At 41.1% G+C, this 22620-nt stretch overlaps 3 protein-coding genes across 5 annotated transcripts in view; 1 reads left to right on the plus strand and 2 right to left on the minus strand.

The window, feature by feature from the left end:
• The window catches only part of LOC130404494 (GDNF family receptor alpha-1-like), an 84575-nt gene extending 84486 nt beyond the window's left edge, over positions 1–89 (minus strand). For all 3 annotated transcript variants that reach the window (XM_056609268.1, XM_056609267.1, XM_056609266.1), the window contains exon 1: positions 1–89. This exon is cut by the window's left edge and continues 330 nt beyond it. The gene's annotated coding sequence lies outside the window, so the exon portion shown is untranslated.
• A 2086-nt stretch (positions 90–2175) lies between these two features.
• On the plus strand, positions 2176–15510 carry ccdc172 (coiled-coil domain containing 172). The gene is made up of 8 exons (XM_056609694.1): positions 2176–2328; positions 2428–2513; positions 3244–3360; positions 3675–3840; positions 4365–4466; positions 4843–4945; positions 11838–11925; positions 13164–15510. Exons 1-8 carry the CDS (start codon positions 2250–2252, stop codon positions 13197–13199), a joined length of 777 nt encoding a protein of 258 aa, XP_056465669.1. The 5' UTR covers positions 2176–2249; the 3' UTR covers positions 13200–15510.
• Positions 13376–18974, minus strand: si:ch1073-126c3.2 (uncharacterized protein LOC555816 homolog). The gene is made up of 6 exons (XM_056609695.1): positions 18865–18974; positions 18599–18672; positions 18322–18445; positions 18115–18221; positions 14702–14807; positions 13376–14380 (listed from the first exon to the last, which is right to left on the minus strand). Exons 1-6 carry the CDS (start codon positions 18905–18907, stop codon positions 14211–14213), a joined length of 624 nt encoding a protein of 207 aa, XP_056465670.1. The 5' UTR covers positions 18908–18974; the 3' UTR covers positions 13376–14210.
• Positions 18975–22620: the final 3646 nt, after the last annotated feature.

The following is a 22620-nucleotide window of genomic DNA, read 5'->3' on the forward strand; positions in this document are numbered from 1 at the left end:
AAAAAAGAAAAAGGTTTCCGGCTCCTGGGGTTGTTTGGAGTCAAAGCAAAGAGCGACGAGGTTCAGTGTGGCTCCAACTCCAGTGAGTGGGAAGCTGCTCGAATGTGCGCGTCTGAGCGCATGGAGCCAAAGTCCCCCCTCACCGCCCCGCTCCCCTCACCCCCCTGCTGCACGCTCCGTCCAGCATAGAGCCAAAGCCCCCAGCCCTCCCCGCTCCCCTCACCGCCCCCCAGCACTCCCCGCTCAGCCGCCGCACGCTCCGTCTGGAGGGGAGCCTCAGCCTCAGACCGGTCTCCTTCCAGAATAACCCGATCTTAAAGTGAACTAAATTGTTAAAAAATTTCAATTATATAAAATTGTAACTGCAAATAGGTACAAAGTGATAAAACATACGGTTGCAGTTAACAGACCGTTTGTAATCGATCCCAGCAAATAATTATTGATTGATTGTGTGTGTGTGTGTGTGTGTGTGTGTGTGTGTGTGTGTGTGTGTGTGTGTGTGTGTGTGTGTGTGTGTGTGTGTGTGCGTGTGTGTGTGTGTTGTATAGGTTTAAATTTTATAATGGAGTTAATTGCAGCCAGTCAGAGAGTGAAGGCTGGAGAACTGGGTTAACGACTCCTCGTATGATATAAGCCTGTATCGGCATTGATTGTGTTGGACTTTGATTTTCTTAAAGAAGGCTTACAAGCTACGCGTCAACCCTTTAAGCCAATGGATAAATAAGTAAATATCTACATAGCCCGCACAGGAATCGTTACACACCGGGATATCGATTTAATGCACATGGGTCTTAAATCCCAGTCCCTGATAATAACATGTTAACAGACCATTTAGGAAATGAGAAAAAGAAAACAGCTGAGAAGCAAAAGGCGATCATTAGGCTGTATACCAGATGGACTTAATCAAGAGACCTAATTAGAGATATGTCTTGAGTGGTTAACGAGACTATCCGTATTTCATGAATATGCCACATCTCTAGTTGATCCTGTGAATGGGCCCCTGGGCCAACATGGCCCACAGGACCCACTGGCCTCAGGACCAACGTGGCCCCAAGGCCAACGCGGCGGAAAAGGAAGGATATATTAAGTGACTACCGCCATCTAGCGGATGTTTAAGCACTTGCTATAAAGACAATGTGTTCAATAATTCATAGATATAAGTATGCAAAAGGGATCTTTCAGCTAAAGAATATCATTGCTGTCGCAATGCCCTTATGTAAACGACTCAAAGTTTAGTCAGTTGGTGTAGCCTGGACTAAATAGACCTTTCAGTGGCAGACTGGCAGTCCATTAACAAACCCGATCAGTTAGGACTTTTTCAAGACATTATTAATCTTGCCAATGCCTTTTTCTTTGTCACTCATCGACTATGGAAAAAAAACAACGGTGGATGTGATGTAATATCAAGATAATATAATGCCTCTAATATCAAGATGAACATGGCAACCATGGGAGACAGCGTTAACATCCTCCTAAACTCAACAGCTTTACCTAGACCGAGCTCGTCTTCCGTACAAAGCCTGAATCTGAATCTTGTTTTTCGATCCGCACCATCTCAGCGGAGGGCGCCTCGAGGGAACCGAGCGGCAATAAAATTACAATAAAGCCAGCCTGCTACTGAAATAATGGTCTTATTAAGATTTGATGACTTTGCTATTCTTCTGATCTCCAGAGGGAGGGCCGCTCCCCGGGCACAGGTCAGAGGTCAGCCACATCCGTTGATCTACAGAAAGCCTCAATCAATATATAATTTTATAAATGAACATCAGGTTGATGTAGACCCCCGTTCGTAACACACCAGGCCACACGTTATTGCGCCTGTTCAACAAATACACCGATTTATGTAGGCTATATAATATAACTGTTATACTATATACTATACATATGTTATATAATATAAATGTGTTCATATGTTATTCTATATAATATTTTAAACTATATACATACGTTATAGGCCTACTATTAGGCTACATATGTTGGAACTTAACTTAACTTCACCAGAATGCATGAACTTGCAAGGCAGCTGGATTCGCGTGATCTCACGAGTCGATGAAGCGGGAAGCCTCTCAGGTCACGCGCAGGGTTAACAATGTCGACTTCCCGCGAGAGTTTGTGTAATGAACCATCAGGCACGTCTGGTTGTTTCTGTTCGTGCCCGTGCTTAATCCACTTTACGACTTTTATTGTTCCGATTTTTGAAATTTGACCCTTACTTTAACATTGAATCTGATTTAAATATAAACATAAATATGAGTTTGGATAACCTGTTTCAACAAATTATCTTCACTGAACAGCTGTTATCTGAGAAAACTACGAAGTTACAAGAAGGTCAGTTTATCCTAGCCTGTGACCAGTTGTTATTAACATGTTGTGTTCAACATAATAACGATGACCAAATGCTTTCTCATGGAGCAATATTTTTGTCAGTCAAAGTTTCAGTCGTCCGATACGAAGAGAAAATAAAGGCCTCCAATGAAAAGCTGAACAAGAATAACCAAGAGCTTTTTAACAAGGTACGATGCTTTCATATTACGTTATACTTAGAATAGCTTCATAACATCATGTCTTAAAATACATTGTATAAATATGTTTATATAACTTATCGAGACACTTAATCTATATCAGCTGCTTCATGACCAATCCCAAGGATCAATGGCAAGTGGCACACTGGCACAAAATCAGTGCTACTCTTCTCGGACAATATCAGGGTCATTCGAGGAAGCTTTAGCATGTGGGAGATATAATACCCTTATGTTTCCCTCCATCTCTTATCTTGATCAGAAACAAGATGAAATTGCACTTGTTTCTGATAATCATACTATAATACACTATCCAATAATCAACAAACTGATTGCGTATGTATTCTATCTTCCTATCTCATTCAATAAACAAATAATTAATTCTAAATAAACTTTGTAAATATTCTCAGACATTTGTTCAAAATGGTGATCCCTCCAGCCAAAAGCAAAGCAATAAAACCCAAATAATTCAACTGCTGATACCCCTAGTCTCAAAAAGTGGATGTCATGCATGAGGGCATTTCCTAAAGGCCTCTTCATGAATGATTTGTTTGTTTTCATTGTTTTCTGGTGTGGGGAGACCACAACACATATTTCTGCTATGTGATGATAAATTGTGCATAATGGTAATATTTATTTTCTCAGAGTATATGTCCATGAGTAAATTCTGTTGTCATGGTAATACACTTTTTTCTTTTAACACTGCATCCACCTGTCCTCTCAGACTCAGCAGTTGTATGAGATGAAGCTGCAAAACGATCTAATGAAGAAACAGGAGCAACAGACGGAGAGACAGTTGAAAGAACTGCTCTGTCAGCAGGGCCACCTCAAGGAACATCTGGTGACTAGTGTTCTGATCCGTACCGGAAGCGCACACACACAAACGCACACACCAACGCACACGCTATACAGGGCTGAGGATATCAAGGACTCTCTTCTCCAAAGAGAAAAAAAGTTATATTCCACCCTCAAAGTACCATAGTTTTAAGACTAAACTACCTTCTTAAGGTATTTATATTGCTATTGCACTGCAATGAGGTACATGTGAGGCAAACTTATGCCAGCGGATAAGATAAGCTGCATTGCATAATTGGCAAAATATAAAACAGTATCAAAGAAAACCCTTTATGGCAATTCAAAGTTTATTCATGACAGGATCGAATCAGAACGGAGGCCAGTGAGGAGCAGGAGCAGTTTCTGGAAGAGATCGGGAGATTTAACAATTGCTTCAGCCTGGTTGGGAACAGAGAGTCAGTTACTGAGAGCCAGGCACAAGCTGAGATCCTCCAGCTTCAGGGGGAAGTGGACTCCATACATAAAGGTAACGCACAACGAGGACCTAAGACACGGGTGGTATGCCGAGTGCTCTGCTGAAGCTTACAGTTGATCTGGTACTAGTCTTTATTTATGTTTTCCATTTAGATTACTCTGAACGACTCAATAACGGACACCACTCATTTCAATGCATGATAGCAAGCATAACTATACTAATGTGGAAATACGGTAATTCCCTTTGAACATATCCATAATGAAAAACATAACTTAAATCCAACTCTTGGGCTCGGGAGTTTTAAGTCTTAAAACTTGGCTTGTTTCTTAAAAACAAACAAAAACATAAAACAAATATGGCCATAATCCAGGCTTTGGAGGTGTAATGCAATAGAAATATAACGCATATTTTCATTTCAATGTGGTATTATATTACGCATATTAATTTCCTCCCCTATAGTAATCAGCCCAGTCACAGAAGACGAGAAAGAGCTTTGCTTTGGCAACTAACCCAAAGCTCTCTCATTATTTGCGACCTTCTAAGACTTTGCTGTTTGGTCTCCTGTTTACACTCAGAGATGGAGCTTGAGCACCAGAAGAACGGTCGCATAAACTCCCTGCTGGAGGAGAACAAAGCCCTCCTGGTTGAACTGAAAGACCTGGAAAACATTAACAAAGGTAAATGCAACATCTTCATTGTTCATGTCAAATCCACTCACTGCTTCTTCCCTTGGTGCCACGAGTCTCTGTAAACTGTTTAGTTAATTCTGTCAAAGTTATCTTTAGGAACTGAAAACTAGGCAAGAAAAGTGAGATAAGGCCAAGGCTAGATATAGACGTAAAGCTTGGAAGACAGAGAGAGAGAGAGAGAGAGAGAGAGAGAGAGAGAGAGAGAGAGAGAGAGAGAGAGAGAGAGAGAGAGAGAGAGAGAGAAAAAAACGTCAAAAAAATGGTATAATAGAAACCCAGAAAAAAGGTTTTCTGAAAAAAATGTCTTCCATGTGTTTCATTGTGGTAGTGGCTTTTCGTTTTGTCTTTGGGTGTTTTTTTGTAGACTTCGATCGGCAAATTACGGAGGCCAAGGGAGTGACAGAATCTCTTAGAGAAGAGAGTGTGACAGTCAGTCTGAAACCCCAAACAGACAGCACCTGTATGAGGTGAGTTCTTTGAGGATAAAAACATTAGAAATATTTATACAGTATATCATTTTTTTGTATTATATTTTGAATATTTGTATATATATATATACAGTATATACTGTATATCAATATTTGCTGATGTGCGTGAGCATGGTGCTGATGTGCGCAGGCGCAGAGATGTCTGAGTGTCATCACCAAATAAAGCTCTGGTGCACTCCAACCCAAATGGCTTCATACAACATTATATAACAATATAACATAACAAGACATATCATGTGGGGCACACTATGAATGCGAGCCACATCTTTTATTTTGCACTAATACCGTTTTAAGTCTGAAGTTTATGTATGAATGCTTTGTAGGCGCCCAAAATATTTATTTTCAATAATTTTTTTTTTTTATTCAATAAAAAAAGCATATTCTTGCATGGCTGATAGCAGAGCTGGTCGACTGCTGGATATATGAAGGTGAAACAGTCAGCATGAGGTCCGACAGAAAATAAAAGCAATACAAAAATTGAAAGAAATATGAATCTGAAGGTCCCCCAGTTCTTTCTCAAGTAGGTCTAGAGGTGTAGAGAACTAGGATGTCTTAATTTTCTGCAGCCACTACTTAGTGGAAACCATCACTAGTATGCACACTTCTTAATACAGGCATCTAAACTTCCAAATGAAGTTTGGATTTTGCTTGCCGCCTAGAGAGAAGCTATTGCTGTTTTATTAGTGAAGATAAATGGAGAAGGACTGTGGTGTTTTCTACCGGCAACGAAATCGTCACCATAAAGTGAGCGAATTGTAAAAGTCCATAAATGGGTTTATGGACTTTTGGTGCATTGATGGATTTAAGACCTCTCAGGACCAGGGACAGCGTACTTTGAGCACGTCCAGTGGGCACACGTTCAAAGTGTGCTAGCAGACATATTCATTTGCCGCACCTGGTGATCGTGAGATCATCCCCAAATCCTGACTCCTAGGAGGCTCAAGCAGAATATGGACTATGGAACAGGGTTGCATCTGAAACGGTTTACTATGTACAACATACTACAGCGGCATATATTTGATATGTTACAAACCCAAAGAGTTATATTTATTTTTGGAAAAAAAAAAAAATATATATATATATATATATATTAGTGCTGTCAAGCGATTAAAATAAATAATCGCGTTTAATCACATTAATGCCATAGTTAACTCACGATTAATCACGAGCAATCGCAAATCGCAAAAAAGAATCACAAATGTTTTTTTCTATGCTAAATATCCCTTGATTTCTTTGTCCCATTAATTGTTCTCATTATAATGCTCTTATCAACATGGAGAACTGCATCGGCTTGCCTTGTGCAATTTTTTTTTATTGATAACAACATTGGCATATACTGATCAAAACAGGACGATACAAAAAAAATGCCTATAGTGCAATTAAACGATGAACATACAAACATACTGCCTTGAACATAGGCTACTGCTACTTTGTTTTGAGGCAGAAAAACAACAACTTTTATTTATTTTTTAAATAAAAGAATTGCGTTAATCGCGCGATAAAAAAATTAACGCCGTTAAAATTGGTTTGCGTTAACGCCGTTAATAACGCGTTTAACTGACAGCAGTAATATATATATATATATATATATATATATACATATACATACAGTGTTGGGGAATAACGGGATACATGTACCGTCGTTATGTATTCAGAATACAAATTAAAACTGTATTGCGTTACATTTGCAATTTAAATTGTTGGTATTTAGAATACAGTTACATTGTTGAAATTAATGGATTACATGACGATACTTCTTTCTCACAAGTTTATTCGTGCTTTCACATCAACAGCATTTAGTGCGCACCTTGGATCGGTACGTTTGCGTTGGTGTAAATGCAACCACCTCACTTCGATGCGAACCAAATCAGCCGGCCGAGACCTCCCTGAACAGCTGGTCTCGGTTTGCTTCCAAAAGAACCCTGGTACGGTTTACTTGAGATGTGAAAGCGAACGCACCTTGGTCCGATACAGTTCTAAAAAGCATACGCCTCTTTGGAAGGTTGAAAATGAGGCGTGGCTCAACAATGTCTGTTGGGTATTGAGCAGACACCCACATAAATCGTTGTGGACTGGTCCACAACTGTATGAAACAAATCAATATCACAACGAGTGAATCCCGCTGGATATCCATGATTATTTACTTTCACAGACGCTTTCCCCCACCTGCCCCAGACCAGCAACACCTAAATTTCATAATATAGTGCGCTTTCAGGGAGACTTGGGCCTAACACATTCAGCCAGTTTGAACAGAAGAACTCACCAAAATAGGCCTGCTTTGTAAGGATTTGATGCTGCATTCCTACATTTATAAAATGCAATTCAAAGTGCAAGTAATCCAAGTAGAATACAATACTCAGATTGAGTGATGTAACGGAATACATTGCATATTACTTTTCTGGGCATGTATTCTGTATTCTGTAACTGGATACATTTTAAAAGTATCCTTCCCAACACTGTTTATATAGTTTATTAAGTTGCCTGTACATTAGGGTTGATGTTATAGGGTTGAACAGGTTTTTTGTACCATTTAATAGTTTTGTTAAAGAAGTTATTCTCCTGTCAAAATGCATTATGGGTAATCCAAGCAACTGTAGTGTCCATAGTTCGTATTCCGCCAGTGATAGTACGCAATCTGGGTATTTTAAAGCTACAATTTGTAGGATGGAGCCCCTCCCAGTTTATTGTTCTTTCAAAACAAAAAATATCTACAACAGTATTGTGAAAACGAGTTTCCTCGACGCACAATGTTGTTGATAAAAACATATTTTTACTTAAAAACAATACCACAACAGTCGAGTCACTCGCCAAACTGAAGCCTCCCTCCAGTCTAGAACTCTTCTCCTCTTAAGGAGCACCAGAATGGGTGTTGCTCAAGTAGCCTATGAGCCACAGCTGCAGACTATTAAGGCTAACAGCCAGGAATATGTGCATCTTAAAACATGGTTGAACACAGTGAAGATGCCGTTCACATCTTCACAAGTATATTGTCCACTCTTAGTGGCTTTGCAACTGTGTGATGTGAACTAGAGCAGCTTGGCTAGCTGGGGGGAGGGAGAGTGGGATGGGTTTGGGGTGGTTGCTGTTACGATTCTTGTGAACAAATAGAGAGGTATGGGCTGGCCAGCATTTTTTTTTTTTCAGTTAGGATAGTGATAGGATGTGATTTTATTGATAACATTATTGAGTCACTATCGAACATCATTGACCAGAAATATGTCCAGGAATTTTTAAGCTATGAGTTTGTTGAAATGTTACACATTGCTTATGCTTAGTATTTTTGCATATTATGTGTAATAGGATTTGGACATGCTACATACTGTACTCACCCAATATGCAGTATGCTAGTATGGAGATTTTGGTGTACCCGAATAATTTAGAATGTGTTCCTCTAACTCAGACCCACAACAACACTGCAATCAGTTGATAGCACCTTGGTGGGGTAGAACAAGTCAAGCCTGCATGCACTCCTAGTGAGGTGACTCTCACAAATTATTTACTATGCTGATGAACAAAGCCCATATTGGTGCAGTTATTGTGAAGATTACCATTATGTTGACGTGTCTGCCATTTTTTTTCCAGAGTCTTGGTAACTTTATTTCCGACAACCAAAAAGAGGTCTATATGTAACTTTTCCTTCAATTTTGCGTTTAACAATCAGGACATTTTCTCCTATCAGGACAGCTATTTGACCCTTTCATGAAATGAAAGGGTCTGAAATGAATGTAACTGTCACCAATTTGAGGTGTACAGCAAGAGTAAAACATATGCAAGTACTTTTTATCGACTACATTGGGATGTCATCATTTATAACTGGCACAACAATCTGCAGTAAAATCAAAACATTCCATGACAATACTTATGCCCCCAGCGATTAAAAAAACAGAGAACTGATAAACTATGAATTGTAGCTGGGCGTGGGCACCAGAATGACCTGCAACTACACAGGCTGTAGCGCCTTTAGTTGGCCCAGTGGACAGTGTGTTGGTTATTTATGGCCAACGCTGGCCTTTTCCGTTGTCAGCAGTCCAATACACACGTGAAAAACTGCTCAGAAAGCTTCCGGCAGGAGTGGAGGTCTCGCAGTGTAAATAATGGGTCATTAAGGCCTTTTGTCTAATTAAGGGTCTGATCTGTTGCCTGTTTGATTCATATGGTGTCCCAGCTAGAAACAAATCTGGAAAGGAAGCCTAATGTGATTGAAGCAAGGGGGAAGTATGTTAGGGGAAATAAGTGCAGAGCAGCATATAATGTATAGGTCACAGGATGCTAACGTATCTATTTCTCTACGGTCGATTTTTATCCAAGAAGAGGTGTGTGCTTGAATACATGAATCATGTTTGATGAATAATCCAAACAATGTTTTGTCTTTCAGGCCAATAATGAGGAATAATGATTGCATACAAGTTACATTTTCTCAAATAAACATGACTTTCTGAAGGAATTTGTACAATATTGTACGGCAATCATGCACCAGCGAAAAACTGAACAAGCTAGATGTTGACACAAGACTGACATGTCTAGGGATGTCTAGAGAGAGTGTAGGCTGTTTGCATTCTGAAACAGGGGTTAAAGTCTACAGATCCATGAGATATGTAGATCCATCTTAAGTGTCACGTCCATCTGCATCCAAGAAATGGCTGTGCTCCAGGCTGCTTAAAAATTCATGTTGGACTCATGTACAACATGCATTGCTAAGTTACTAGTTACTGCTTTTGGACAAATAAATGTTCAGGTTAAATTACAGCTAAAGACACAGCTAATGTTAAGACAGATTTTTATAGTTTGTAAAAAAAGACATATTTACATTGAAATAATGACTAATTTGGCAATTTCATAATATATCAAATTAGTCAAGTAAATGGATTGATGTTAATCAAACGTTTATGCCAGTGTCCTTATTGAGTGCCATATCCCAATGTGCTTTTAGGCAAATGGAAAATAGACCTCTCAGCACATACAAAGGTCATTCACCAACAAAGACCATTAAGTATTGATGTGATTGATCATGATTTCCTCATGAAATACAGTGATGAGTGAAAAAGGGTTAGGGTGGTAAGGAAAAGTGATCTTCATCAAACAACTTTACCATGTGTGTGTGTGTGGTTGTGTGTGTGTGTGTGTGTGCGTGTGCGTGTGTGTGTGTGTAGTTTGTTTGAAGTGTTTAGTGTGATTGTGTGTGTAATTCACCAGTGGTTGAGCATCAGACCCTTTTTTGGCTGCTTGGACCTCAACAGCTAAGAGATGGTCTTTATTTGATTAAAGGCAGATCAATACCGTTCCAGGAAGGAAGTAACGCATCTTCCTTGTGCTGATGCTTCCAATTCCGACAACACCTGACCTGTATGTGCCCCCCTCCCCCACACCCAAAATGCCCAATAGCTGGTTGTGTGTTGCTTTTATTTAGATGATTACAATTATTACAAATATTACTGACCTGCATTGAACCAAGTCACTTCCAATCCGAGAGTAGGACAACCAAAGCCCACTTTATTAAACTAATTTCTCAAAGATGTAAGACATCATTCAATTCCTGTCTGTGTATGGTTTCTTCTTTCATTGGCTGTCCGAGAGAGTAGAAGTCCTCAATTTTCCTTCATAATCATCAAAATCATAATTCCATAATCATCATCATTTGATAATCAGTCCCATAATCCCATAGCAGGCATAATAAGCCCGTAGAAGGAATCTGTGTGCCTTGTTGCACAAATCTCCTACAATGCTTCCTGGCCGATTAGCTTCAGGAAGGTGCTGAGAAAGCGGCTTGAAGAGGATGAGGGCGAAAGAGAGAGACTAAGAGAAAGAGACGTTCACTCTTATGATTACATGTCCTGGAATGAAGCCATCAGTCATGTCTTCAGTCACCACACTGTCCCTTTAGAAGCCATGTTTAACTCCCATATTATTGATTGTGAGTAACTGAATACATCAAAGCGTTTGCGAGTGCCGGCCTCTAAAAAATAAATTGTTTAGTGGGCAAAACTTGATGATGGCTACCGCAATGGAAGACGAAGGTCCACTGTCATATCAGATTGCTATGTGTTATATAAATACTTTGTTCTTTGGGAATGCGGGCAGAGGATTAGCTTTGTGCATCTGCTTAGATGTAAATTTGTCACTTTCCCCAAATTAATGTGGGATTCAAAATAAGGCTCTGAAATGAAAAAAAAGGTTCTGATTAATGCAAAGGATCAAACAAACAGACCAACCACTCATCCCACAATGTCACTAGAACATTGACCAGTTATCTGTATCCACTGGTTAAAGTCAGAAAGTGTAAAATGAGCCCCTCCAAGTTAGTTGATGGGATAACAAAAAGTGTCTGTGTATCTTTGAGATGTAAACCCACTTAGCATTGTTGTTTGGGCGGGAGTGTTGAGGAGGCATTGCGATCTTAAGCATGTTTCAAATCCGACATGTATGACTCCTTCTTCCTTCCGACTAGCTGAACTTCAGCTGCAGAGTTGTCCATTTTTATGGTAGATATACAAATGATTAAATAGTGTTTCTTTAACATGTGTTCTCATTTTGATGTTTGTTTACCAACTAGATGTATTCAAAGTTTTGTATGTAGAAAAGCCGAAACAAGGATAGGGGTCGCAGATTAGCCGTTGCTAGAAGAACCTTACACGCAGCACCTGTGTTATGTTTTCTTTTCAACCCGTTGTATTATTTCCGCAATGTCCCTGACAAATAAAGATAAATAAAACTGACACCACTCGGTCTGTGATTCAGACTTAACCTCCTCTGAGGCAATAAGCACGATTGCACCAGAGAGTTCAATGAGGCTAGCAATTGTGTTTGGCAAAGCAAATATTGGTCAGGAAAGTAAAGAAAATGTCAGTGTGTGTGTGTGAATTTGTTACCCCAGGTTAAAGAAGGAGCAGGAGCTGCTGAAAGAAGGGGACTTGGAGCTTGTGCGCAAGGCCCTCAGTTTAGAGATACGCTTTCTACAATCTGTGAGTACCGCACTCTGCGTAGCCATTATGTAAACAGCATGCACGTTGTTATTACTTTGTGTTTTAATCTTGTGTTCTGAGGGGCAAGTAAGATTTGAGATGGTTAGGAATATAAGAGACCAAGAATTTGAAACTAAACCTTAAAACCATCCCTCTCTGCTCCCTCCCCTCTTACCTTTCTCCTCCATTGACACGTGTTGGGTTTCACGCAACTGTGATTGACAGTTGCTTCAAGATTGATTCCTAAACAATGTGGGAATGTTTGGTCAGAGATGGCCAGTGGCGCTCTAAAATATATTCTGCCTCATACAGAGGCAGGTGCAGTCAGCTCTAAACAGATATTGTCACGCTCTTATAGAGGACAGATGGCCATTTCAAACAAATAACACTCAAATAGTAGCTCTTTAATCTTACCTAGAACGCCTTTAACTGCCAAGTGAGAAAATAAACTGTGTGTGAGACCATAGACCAGGGGTGCCCAACCAGTCGATCGCGGTCTACCAGTAGATCGCCGACAGATCCCAAGTCGATCGCGAGGGGTGAAGAAAAAAAAAAAAAAAAAAATTTTTTTTTTATTTTTTTTTTTTAATAAAATTAAATTTGCGCGGGACATATACGTGCGGTAGCGCATGTGCTGTTAACAGCAGTTGAAAGCCGTCAACAGTAGTTACACACTCCTAAACGTTGGCATGGCTGAGGGGAAACAAGCTAAGACCTACCATTTTCACCCTGAGTGGGAGGAAGATTATTGATTATCGTTGAGAAGGTGCCGTGCGCAGACGGAATGAAACCCCCACTGAAGTCCGTAGGTTCACGATACAACCCCCCCCCCCCCCCCCCCCCGTCAACAATTGTTCTCTACCCCCCCCCCCCCCCCCCCCCCCCCGTCAACAATTGTTCTCTACCCCCCCCCCCCCCCCCCCCCCCCCCCCCCGCCGTCAACAATTGTTCTCTACCCCCCCCCCCCCCCCGCTTGAAGGTAGGTTTGCTGGTAGATCTCGGGAGGTTGGCTACTTGAAAAGTAGATCTTGGGTCAAAAAAGGTTGGGCACCCCTGCCATAGACTGTGTATAATAGGTTTGAACGCATGCATGATCACTTAAGATACACAAGATAATAATAATTAGTCCTTAATTCTTCAGCTTTAGATGTGTACCATAACAATACCTAATATAATCTTGTACATAACAGTCATCAAACTAAATCCTGTCCTTTTCATGTGTGTGTTTTTTTTTTTAGAAATTAGACACCAGAATGCAAAGCCAGCCACATTAAGGGGAGCCACACATACAGGAACTCTTTGTGTTTTATAGATTCTTGGACAGTTTGTTTTTATGTTCCATTTTAATTCAAACTTTATTGAAACTATGCTTTAAAAATTACTGCACTGAGTTAAAGAAAAGGTCCCGCCTTCTCATATTCAAAGTAAACATTGAATATGAAATAGTTATACTGATACTCCTAATAGAATAATAACTCGCCAAGAATATTCAATTGTTTAATAATCTCATCTAGCTCTGGCAAATACTTTGTTACTGTTCACGGCTGGTTACAGGTCATTGACAGTGTTCTAACGCCACCTCCTGGTATCTCTCTGATGTTGCAATCCACCTTTTTTACCTTTAACACTAAGCAGCATAAGTGATCACTGGGAGAAGTAATTTACATAATTGATTATTAGAGTGCCTTCAGTTCCAAAGGGCAATTCTTTGGTAGGCCTACTTCTGGTAAAAATGACTGAATGTTAATAAATGGATCGAGAAGTCGATAGCTATTGAGGTTCTGCAATCCCATTTGATGTGGCCGCGACCCAACTATGGGATTGGTTGTAATAAACAACTAGCATTAAGCTAAGTCACCCATATGCAATCACAACATAATGCAAATACTGTACAACCCCTTGGCCTTTTGCATTATTACAGAGGCATCCATTAAATCTTCGATTATATATCTCATACACACACATGCACAAACTTAGTCTTTAGAACTTGTAGCCCGACTTTAGACATGTTGACACAAACATATACATCCATCTTAATGAATGTTTTTTTTATTAAAGATTCATTTTTGCATTTATACTTTATTATAGAGTGAGATAGACCGGAAGGTATGGGAGAGAGAGGGGAGGACATGGAGCAAAGGACCACGGTCAGGAATCAAACACAGGTCGCTGCGATCACGACTAGGCCTTAATTTTACTCGCTCAGAGTAATGGTGAGCCACCCATTCCATCTTAATTATTAACTGAAATCTTTCCGCAACATCTAAATCAGTCCCTGATTTATGTTAGTTACACTTGAGGGTACTATTCGTGACAGCTCCAGTTATCTGTTGTGCTCTCAGCTCGGTGATAAACTCCTGGATGACTTCTTCCGGACCCAAGTCTTTTGTTTTCAGGCAATTTTTCTGGCCCTTAAAATATGATGACGGTTTGGCAGAAATCTGAGAAGTTGACACTGGAGACCAACAGGCAAAGAGAAGGGAGTGTTACAAGGGACATGGGGGCAGTTGAAGTCCGGTCAGAAGGGTACATTTTTTCACTTTTTACACTGTGCAATAAGTAACCAAACAATGGTTTTGGTTGGTGTCTGGATCAATGCAATAACAAGTAATGCAAGATCGCAAATCAATAATACGTTAAAATGGAAATGTTCTACAATGGGAGGGTATTTTATGCAGAAGACACTCAAGGCAAATACATTTTAAACCTCAGCAAGAGATTTCAGCAATCAGCTTTGGCTCAGGGCTGATGATCAATAGATTTAATTAATTCTTACGATGGCAAACGGCAAGTATGTTTCCTCCGATGAACTGGGTCGTCCAGCTCCCCGCGGAGCACACTTCATACGGCCGTCCCCTCCGGAGGAAACTGAAATCATAACCCTGAGAGAAATGAATGTCACACCAGTCATTCTATAAATCTTTTTCAGACACAGATTTACATGCATTCTTCATCACATTATGAATAAAGAGCATGCATGATTTAAGGGTTCCTTTGACAGGCCTATTCACATTGGATGAGGTTCCAGTGATTCACCTCAGTTTGGGCCCTGATTTTGTTACCCTTACCCTTAACTAGAGCTTTACCATGCTTAAAAGCAAAAATAACCTCATATGCTCATATTAAAAAAGCTTTCTTTCAAAATATATCATTATGTTTGTGAGGCTGGAGAAAGACCAGATTTCAGTTTACGAAAAATTATCTATGACTGCTTTGGCATATTAACAGTGAAATTACTATGTGGTTAAACTAACATGGTTTCTGATGAATCAGTAACAGTGGGCAAATTTTTTCTTGCCAGAGACATTTGTAAGTTTCTTTAACCTCATCCACCACCTAACCCTGATTTTGCCACAACAATAAAAACATGCTGCTCATCCATTTTCAACCCAGACATAAACCTCCAATGAGTCCGGCTTTGCTTGGCTTGATTGCCTTAAAGGTTGGGTATGGAATTCTCTTTTTTGGCCATTTTTGCAAAATTACTTGAAATCCTTATCATAACCCACTTACAGCCACTGAGTTAGAAGTACTGACATGAAAATTAAACAAGTCAATCATCTGTGGAACGGGCAGGGCTCGAAAAACTCCAGCCAATGATTGCCAGAACCACCGAATGGCATTGGACAGTGAGTACGTCAATCAAACGGTCGTACTGCACTCCCCCTCCCCCGCTCCCCGCACTTGACCCCTTCGTGCACGTACTCAAAGCTCGTGACCCAGAGCAAGCTTCTGTTTGTTGTTGTCCTGCGTTAGCTACTGGAGCTAGCTAACTAGCTAAACCAGCACTAGAATACAACCCTAAACTCCAACCTAGCTAGGCTGGCTCGCTCTCGCGCATCTGTGTTCTCGCTCGTGCATGATTGCGCGTCCATGTACTTGGAATGGGAGGAGTCAGAGTCAAGGAGAGGGGGTAGGACCATTCGAGTTGTGTGTTTCAAAATCTGCTGGCGTTTCGCAAATCCCATACCCAACCTTTAAGCATTAAGGAATTTAATGTTCCTTATTATTATTATTTTAAGCCGATGAGCAATAACTAAGACAAAAGCATTGTCTGTACATCTTCGATCTTCGTCCTTGGCTAATCGTATGCTCAGCCAGTAGCTACTGGAAGGGTTTGTGGCGAAACATCCTGTCTGCACACCAACCCTCTTAAACATAGTATACATTTGATCCACGTGCAGATACTATGTTTGTTTGTCAGATTAATGCTAATTTATGAATGTTGTGGTAGAAATTAACCTTACATTTTATGTTAAACTATGATTATTATTAGGCCTACATATCATATAGATACTTTAATAGTGGAAAATAGCTGATCACCTTTCCCCTTATCTGCCATGTGGCACCAGTGAGTGGGTCCAGTCTATTCCCATCTGATGTACTCTCTGAAGAAAATACTGACATTCACACGTGTGCATCATCTCTGTTTGTATAAGGATAATATAAGTTTCAAAAGTCACATTGGGACCCAGAAGACATGAGAATATGCTGACATCCACACAGTATGACACAGACCCAAACATGCTATGCACATCAATATTTGATGAAAGTCCAACTTTGTATTGTGTAAGGATTGGGGATATAAGGAGCAGTACGGGAGTCATTCAGTAGTGTGTATTTGCAGATACCATTCGGCTTTGTTGTCTCTCGTTTGCGGGTGGCAATAAACTCTCCATCTATACTTGACCTGGACTCTCCGATTCCTCTTGCCTATAGCTAGTTGAAGTGAATTAGATAAGTCGTTATTAGAAATCCCAACACAATGTGTAATGCATTCAATTGAGAAAGAAAGCGATTGGCGTTTTTTCCTTAATTAATTGAGGTTATATATTTATGTTTATATTTAGTAATTATGTCGGAATGGGTTTTTTGTCCGAACAACCGCATAGTCCTGTAGTGTCTGCACAAAGTCACCAAACTAATTACAACACCATCAATATAACTTACAACAAGAGCATCTCCCAATGTCTCAAACAATAAATCGTTACTAAACTGAACTGTCAGGACACCTGAAAGCGAGCTCTCTGGTGAATACGCATTTTGAAGTGTCTCAAAGTCAATGCATAACGCTTCGATCTGTAAAATCCTTGTTGCACCTAGGAAATAGTTATTGTATGCCTTTCAGTTCTGTTTTTGTCTCGTGGGCCTATAGGGGCAGGCCTCGAGCCAATTCAAACTTTAGTTTGGTCTTTCAGTATTGAATATGTGCTTGTGATGCTACATTTTCGTAAGTTATATTTCAACCACACACACAGACAGAAGCTGTGTGGATATATAAGCGTGCCGGCAGAAACTCAGCAAGGGCAGAGGCTCACAAAGCTGACATTAAGAGGCTGCAGAGTACCTAAGTAATAGGCTCAGTACAGGAGCTCTCTACTTGGAGAAATCGATTCACGCCAGCATCACAATTCTTTGCTACTTAACATGTGTGGTCAAGTTGACTCAAACATCTTTAATGTTATCTTTGTGGTAGCAAATGAACGATAGGTACTACAGACTGTGGTATAGTCAAGTGGATTCCATTAGTCAATACACATCACCTACATTCTGTTCTGTTTGGTGTTAAGCCACCTAAAAGATAAAATCACACCCATCTTGTTAAATATTATTGCAATATTCACAGAATCACAGTAATTTCAGATTTGCAATGATACCCACTCCAAAATGGGATATCATATATCTGAAGGTCCCTGTTGATTCCAGTCCCTACTCTGGACCTTAGAATTGTTCTGACTTTCGTTATTATTAGTCATTATTTATTTTCTACACAGATCTAAGTACCCCTCTCATCCTGGGCCACTGTCAGCCAGGCAGCGCTAATTAAAATGAAGCCATTGATTGGCCAACGTTATAACCAAAAGCCGGCCAGATTCCCTCTGTCCATAACCCTGTGGGATGTAGCCTCAACCCCGGAGAAATCCTATTCATGAAAGCCCAGAAGTAGTCCAAAAAATTCCACACACGCTTTGTGAAAATATAATTGGCTGTTGAAACTGACACATCCACTTGAATATCAAAGGAATTCACTACAGCCACAGAAGGCCAAACTTTCACAGTTTTCTATACATCAAATAGCTTGGAATACAACCAGTGGGAAACAATAACCAACAGTGTAGCATGTGTATACAGTACACTAACTTAATGGATATACCGTAATCTTCATTGACTAAGATAGGTAGTACTTACATGGTTACACATCGGCTTGCAGTAGACTTTCTCCTCGATGTCAACACATACTACTCCTCCATTGCTGTGCACCTTTACTGATGGAGACCCGTTAGACAAATGACAACCTATAGGCAGGAAGATAGGAATCAGAAAATCAATCATTTAGGATAACACTCCTCGCTCAATGATTAAAAGCAGGGCCTTTCTCTCTGGTTTGTATGCTACCGTCAACTGGATGACTGGACTGCTTGAGCATTGTAGTCAGCATTGCCATGGAGTGCAGAATTTGAGCTCTATCCTCTGCACTCCATTTGGACAAGAGATAACGGTCACAGGACTCGGCTGCAACCTGTTGGACAGAGGAGACACACCAACTAAGACTTTAGTGCTGTTTCTTGCCATGGCCATTTTGGTCTCTTCTATCTCATTAGAAGTTAACGGCATTCTCTAGACTAGAGAACACACTGCTGACGATCAATGATAATGATGCATTAATACTTACTCTGTCCTGGTGAAACATGTCTGTGGTACAATTTTCCTGTACATTTTGTAGTACAACAGTGCTGGCAAGCAATGCTGCGCACAGCCAAGCACACAGACACGTAGACACACACAGACACACAAAAAATCAACAAATGTATGCCATGTAATGGAACGGTAAAACATGTAGCTGTATACCGGTACAAAGTAGCGGATTACTGATAGAAATTATTCTCTGTTCAGGCTATTTTGCAATTAAGTTAAGAGCAAATAAAAAGGCCTTCGTACCTGTCAGTATGCAGAGACATAGCGGCGTCACTTTTGTTCCCATGACTGCCAAATATTTTTTGCGTTACAGACTGCGAGCTGACCACTGAGGCTGATTCTTTTATGCCAGGAACCAGTGGCGGGGGTCAAGCTTACACATTGGCCAATATTGGGCAATATTTGGATTCATTCATCGGGAAACAATATTGGGAAACCCTTGTTGTCGTAGTGAGTCATCGAGTCAGCCTAAAATCAAAATGCAAATAATACAATTTCTTCCAGATTAAATGTTTTGTTTGTTTTGTTTTCTCTGATCTTGATAGAACCACTCAAGTTTGGAAGTGCGAGATTTTGGTAATTAGCCTTTTTGATCTGTGGATTTTTCCTCATCTGACATGGGAGCTGGCACTGCATACTGTATTTGTATATGTAGCACCCCCCCCTCCCCTCCCAAATCAAACTGACACACTTAATGGCTCTGTGTGTCAGTCAGTAGGTTATGCCACAAAGGAAGGACGAGTAAATCATTTATATGGATGTTATTTATAATGTATATCTGACTATCTGGGCACAGCTGAATTATTCACGCCCTCTGAAAGAGCAATTGCGCACATCTAACAGGGACAATTGGCTTTTTTGTTATGTTTGGATTGAAGAACAGTCCATTTTACTCAAAATTGGCCTAATGTTAGTTTTTCACTTCTTTGATCATCGGATCAAACTGTATACATCATTATATCGGTGTATTATAATAGACGTTTCTGTAGAGCTGTAGTAGCTCCTGCCTATAATGTTGAAGAACACAGCATGGCTAACGTGAACACGTGAGAGATGTAACAGAGATAGAGTGGGCAGAGGTTTCACAATGGCGGCCGTTTAAGAACAATTATAAATATAGTATCAAATATAATATATCATGCCAAACCCCATCCCACTTCATATCTGCCGTTTGTCTCAGTTTGGGACGCACCAGCACTGGCAAACCCAAAGGCAGTGCAGAGGTCCCCCAGAATGTGCTTAGCCCCTGCAAGGGCCCTTCACCAATGTTGCTTAGACATATCACAACATAACAGATCACATCACGTAAAGTAGAAACCTAAACAATCACCACTGACTAAATCAGTGGTGATTGTTGTGACTACACAGACATCTCTGCTTAGCACATGTAAGCACACCCTTCTGTTTCACCGTTTCTCACCATAGAAACCAAGCAGCTGTGGCCGCTGCTCAGATCCTTCAGTGCCTGGCCAGCAGGGGGCCCCAGCTCACTGCATTTGCACATGTGCACATATTACACTGTCAAATGTATTGGATCCTACATTACTTATGCGAGCGGTTCATGTGAAACATGGGTTTTATCACCTGGCCTATACAATCCAGTATCTTAAAATAGGAACTTACTTCATTGACTAAAACTAATACCTCTCAATGATACGTAATCATGCAAAATACTAAGCAAAATTGGTTGCTTTTTCCAGCTGAACTTGTTATTAATGCTAAACCGTTACAAAACGCCCCAGAAAAGTGAAAATATCCAAACTGCGAGTGCTTGGATCCATTATACCCTTGAAGTCCACATGATCCAGAGGATGGGGCTATGTGAGGCATGGGTGTAAAGAATGATGTATATGTCCATCTATTTGGTGGCAGGCAGGAAACAGTGGTTAGATAAATCAAACCAAGCCTTAATCTTGCTTCTCAGCAAGCCGTGCCAAGCTAGATGAGAGGAGGCACGCTGATGCCCCACAGAGCTGCAGTGATTTAGCTGCAGTATCAATTGTTCCCCTGCGCCGAGCATGTCCCCGAGAGGTGCAAAACGAGCCGGGAACCTCGCTGTGCTTTTACCAGGAGGAGTTGACATTTACATCGGTGTTTATCATGGTAAGTATGAGGGCAGGTTGCATTAGAAGTCCCATCCTGGGACATATTCAAGGCCGACGTCTGTTCGGTGCGAAGATAAAAAAAGACACACACACACACTCACTCACCTAATGCCAAAAGACACACTCCCAGGTGACACTCCCTCCCCGAAACACACCTGATGCACTCATGTGTTGCTTCGGGCAGCCTCCCTGAATGCACTGTCTAATAGCCCTTATCAATGGCTCGTCGGACAGCGAGGTTGCCCTCCTTTGCGGCTAACCTTTCTCAAATACCTGTGACATTCTTTCCGTGGTGCGCTTTGTCTCGCCGCGCTTCTAAAGGCATTGTGCCGGGCCGGCCAGCCGTGGAGAAAAAGGCCTCCACTGTTGTCAAATGATTCACATGGGCGCGCTGTCGATGGCCAGGCAGAGGTAATTGGTATTCCGACAGACTCTCTGGCTACATTTCCAACCGATTTTTTTCTTCCTGTCTGTGTGTGTTTATGTGATGGGGAGGGGGAACGGGGGTACGGCTGTACCTCTAGGGAAAGCATTGACGCTCGTAATTCCTATTAGCTCTTTTTAATGACCCTCTTTGCTGTGAATATGAGGGCTGATTAGGAAGGGAACACACCCACTAAAAGGTCTCGGTAGGAGATATGACGAGCTCTGAGTGGTGCTGGGGACCAGATGAAAAACACGACACGCTTTGGTTTATTTTGTTTCTTGGACACGTTGTGTCTCCCCTGCACATAAATGTGTTTTTTCTTCATAACAAAATGGAAATGGGAGAAAGTTGCCGAAGGGGACGGCTAAACGTTGGCCGATTAGCTGTCCACTTGCACTAGCATCGACTAGAGAAGAGTTGCAGGAAAAACAACAATTACAAACTGATTTACATGATTATAAAAAGTGAGGGACGTGGAAGGACCGATTTTGGTCAGGACAATCTCCATCTATTTAACTATGACTAGTGAAGAGGTGAAGGAAGAACACCCTAGCCACTCCACTCTTATCTCGCATGCAGTTTATCTTTTGGGGGGTGGATGGTGGGGGGGGGGGGGGGTGTTTCTTGCACACAAATTATTGGACCATTGAGAAAAACAGAGCTTTTGGGAAATAGGGAAGGAGAAAAGCCCATTTGGACTTAAATGCCATGTTTGTTTGCCTGTACTTTAAGAAGATCTCAGCAGACGAACCCTGAGGCTTCGAATAAGTGACACAGCCACTTATTCAATCCGCCTGAAAAACACAAAAAAATAATCTAAACACCTACAGGGGGAATACTATAATGAGCACCTAGAATACACCACTGCAGCACAAAAACAAAACCTGACGACGGAGGGAGCTGTTCATTTATGTACAATAAATAAATAATTGTACAAAATAAATAAAAGAATGATGAACGAATGAAGCCATCACCACTGCACCACACTTGACACCTCTCCGACCAGCCACAGTCTGATTCAACGTCAGACTGGGCCTACACCTCGCTCTGGTCTAGCAGACACTCCCCCCTTCCCGTACGCGCTGCAGCGCCTCTTGTTCTGCCAGCTGCCGTCTCTCTGCTCGGGGGGGACCACTCAGAACAATCATGTTATCTTGTCAGCAGATGCGACTAACCTAGTTACCAGGATTCCCATCTCCAAGCCGTACAGCTGGAACTGGTGGCTCCAAACGTACCATATCTGCGACGGGGAGAGCGGTACTGCCAAGCATGCTTCGGAGGCAGCGAGATCCGTCTCAGTTACATATTTGCTCTACTTTTTGGTTGTACTTTTTGTCGTGTTGTTTAGTTCTCGCTCCGGGGCTGTTGTAAACAGCTAATAGGAAAGAGAAGAATGGAAGTAGCGTTTCGGAAGATATTAGCAGTCATGAACTTCTCTCAGTCTCACTCCTACTGTTAGCGTGACTT

This window comes from Gadus chalcogrammus, chromosome 15, assembly GCF_026213295.1.
Source record: "Gadus chalcogrammus isolate NIFS_2021 chromosome 15, NIFS_Gcha_1.0, whole genome shotgun sequence".
NCBI lineage: Eukaryota > Metazoa > Chordata > Actinopteri > Gadiformes > Gadidae > Gadus > Gadus chalcogrammus.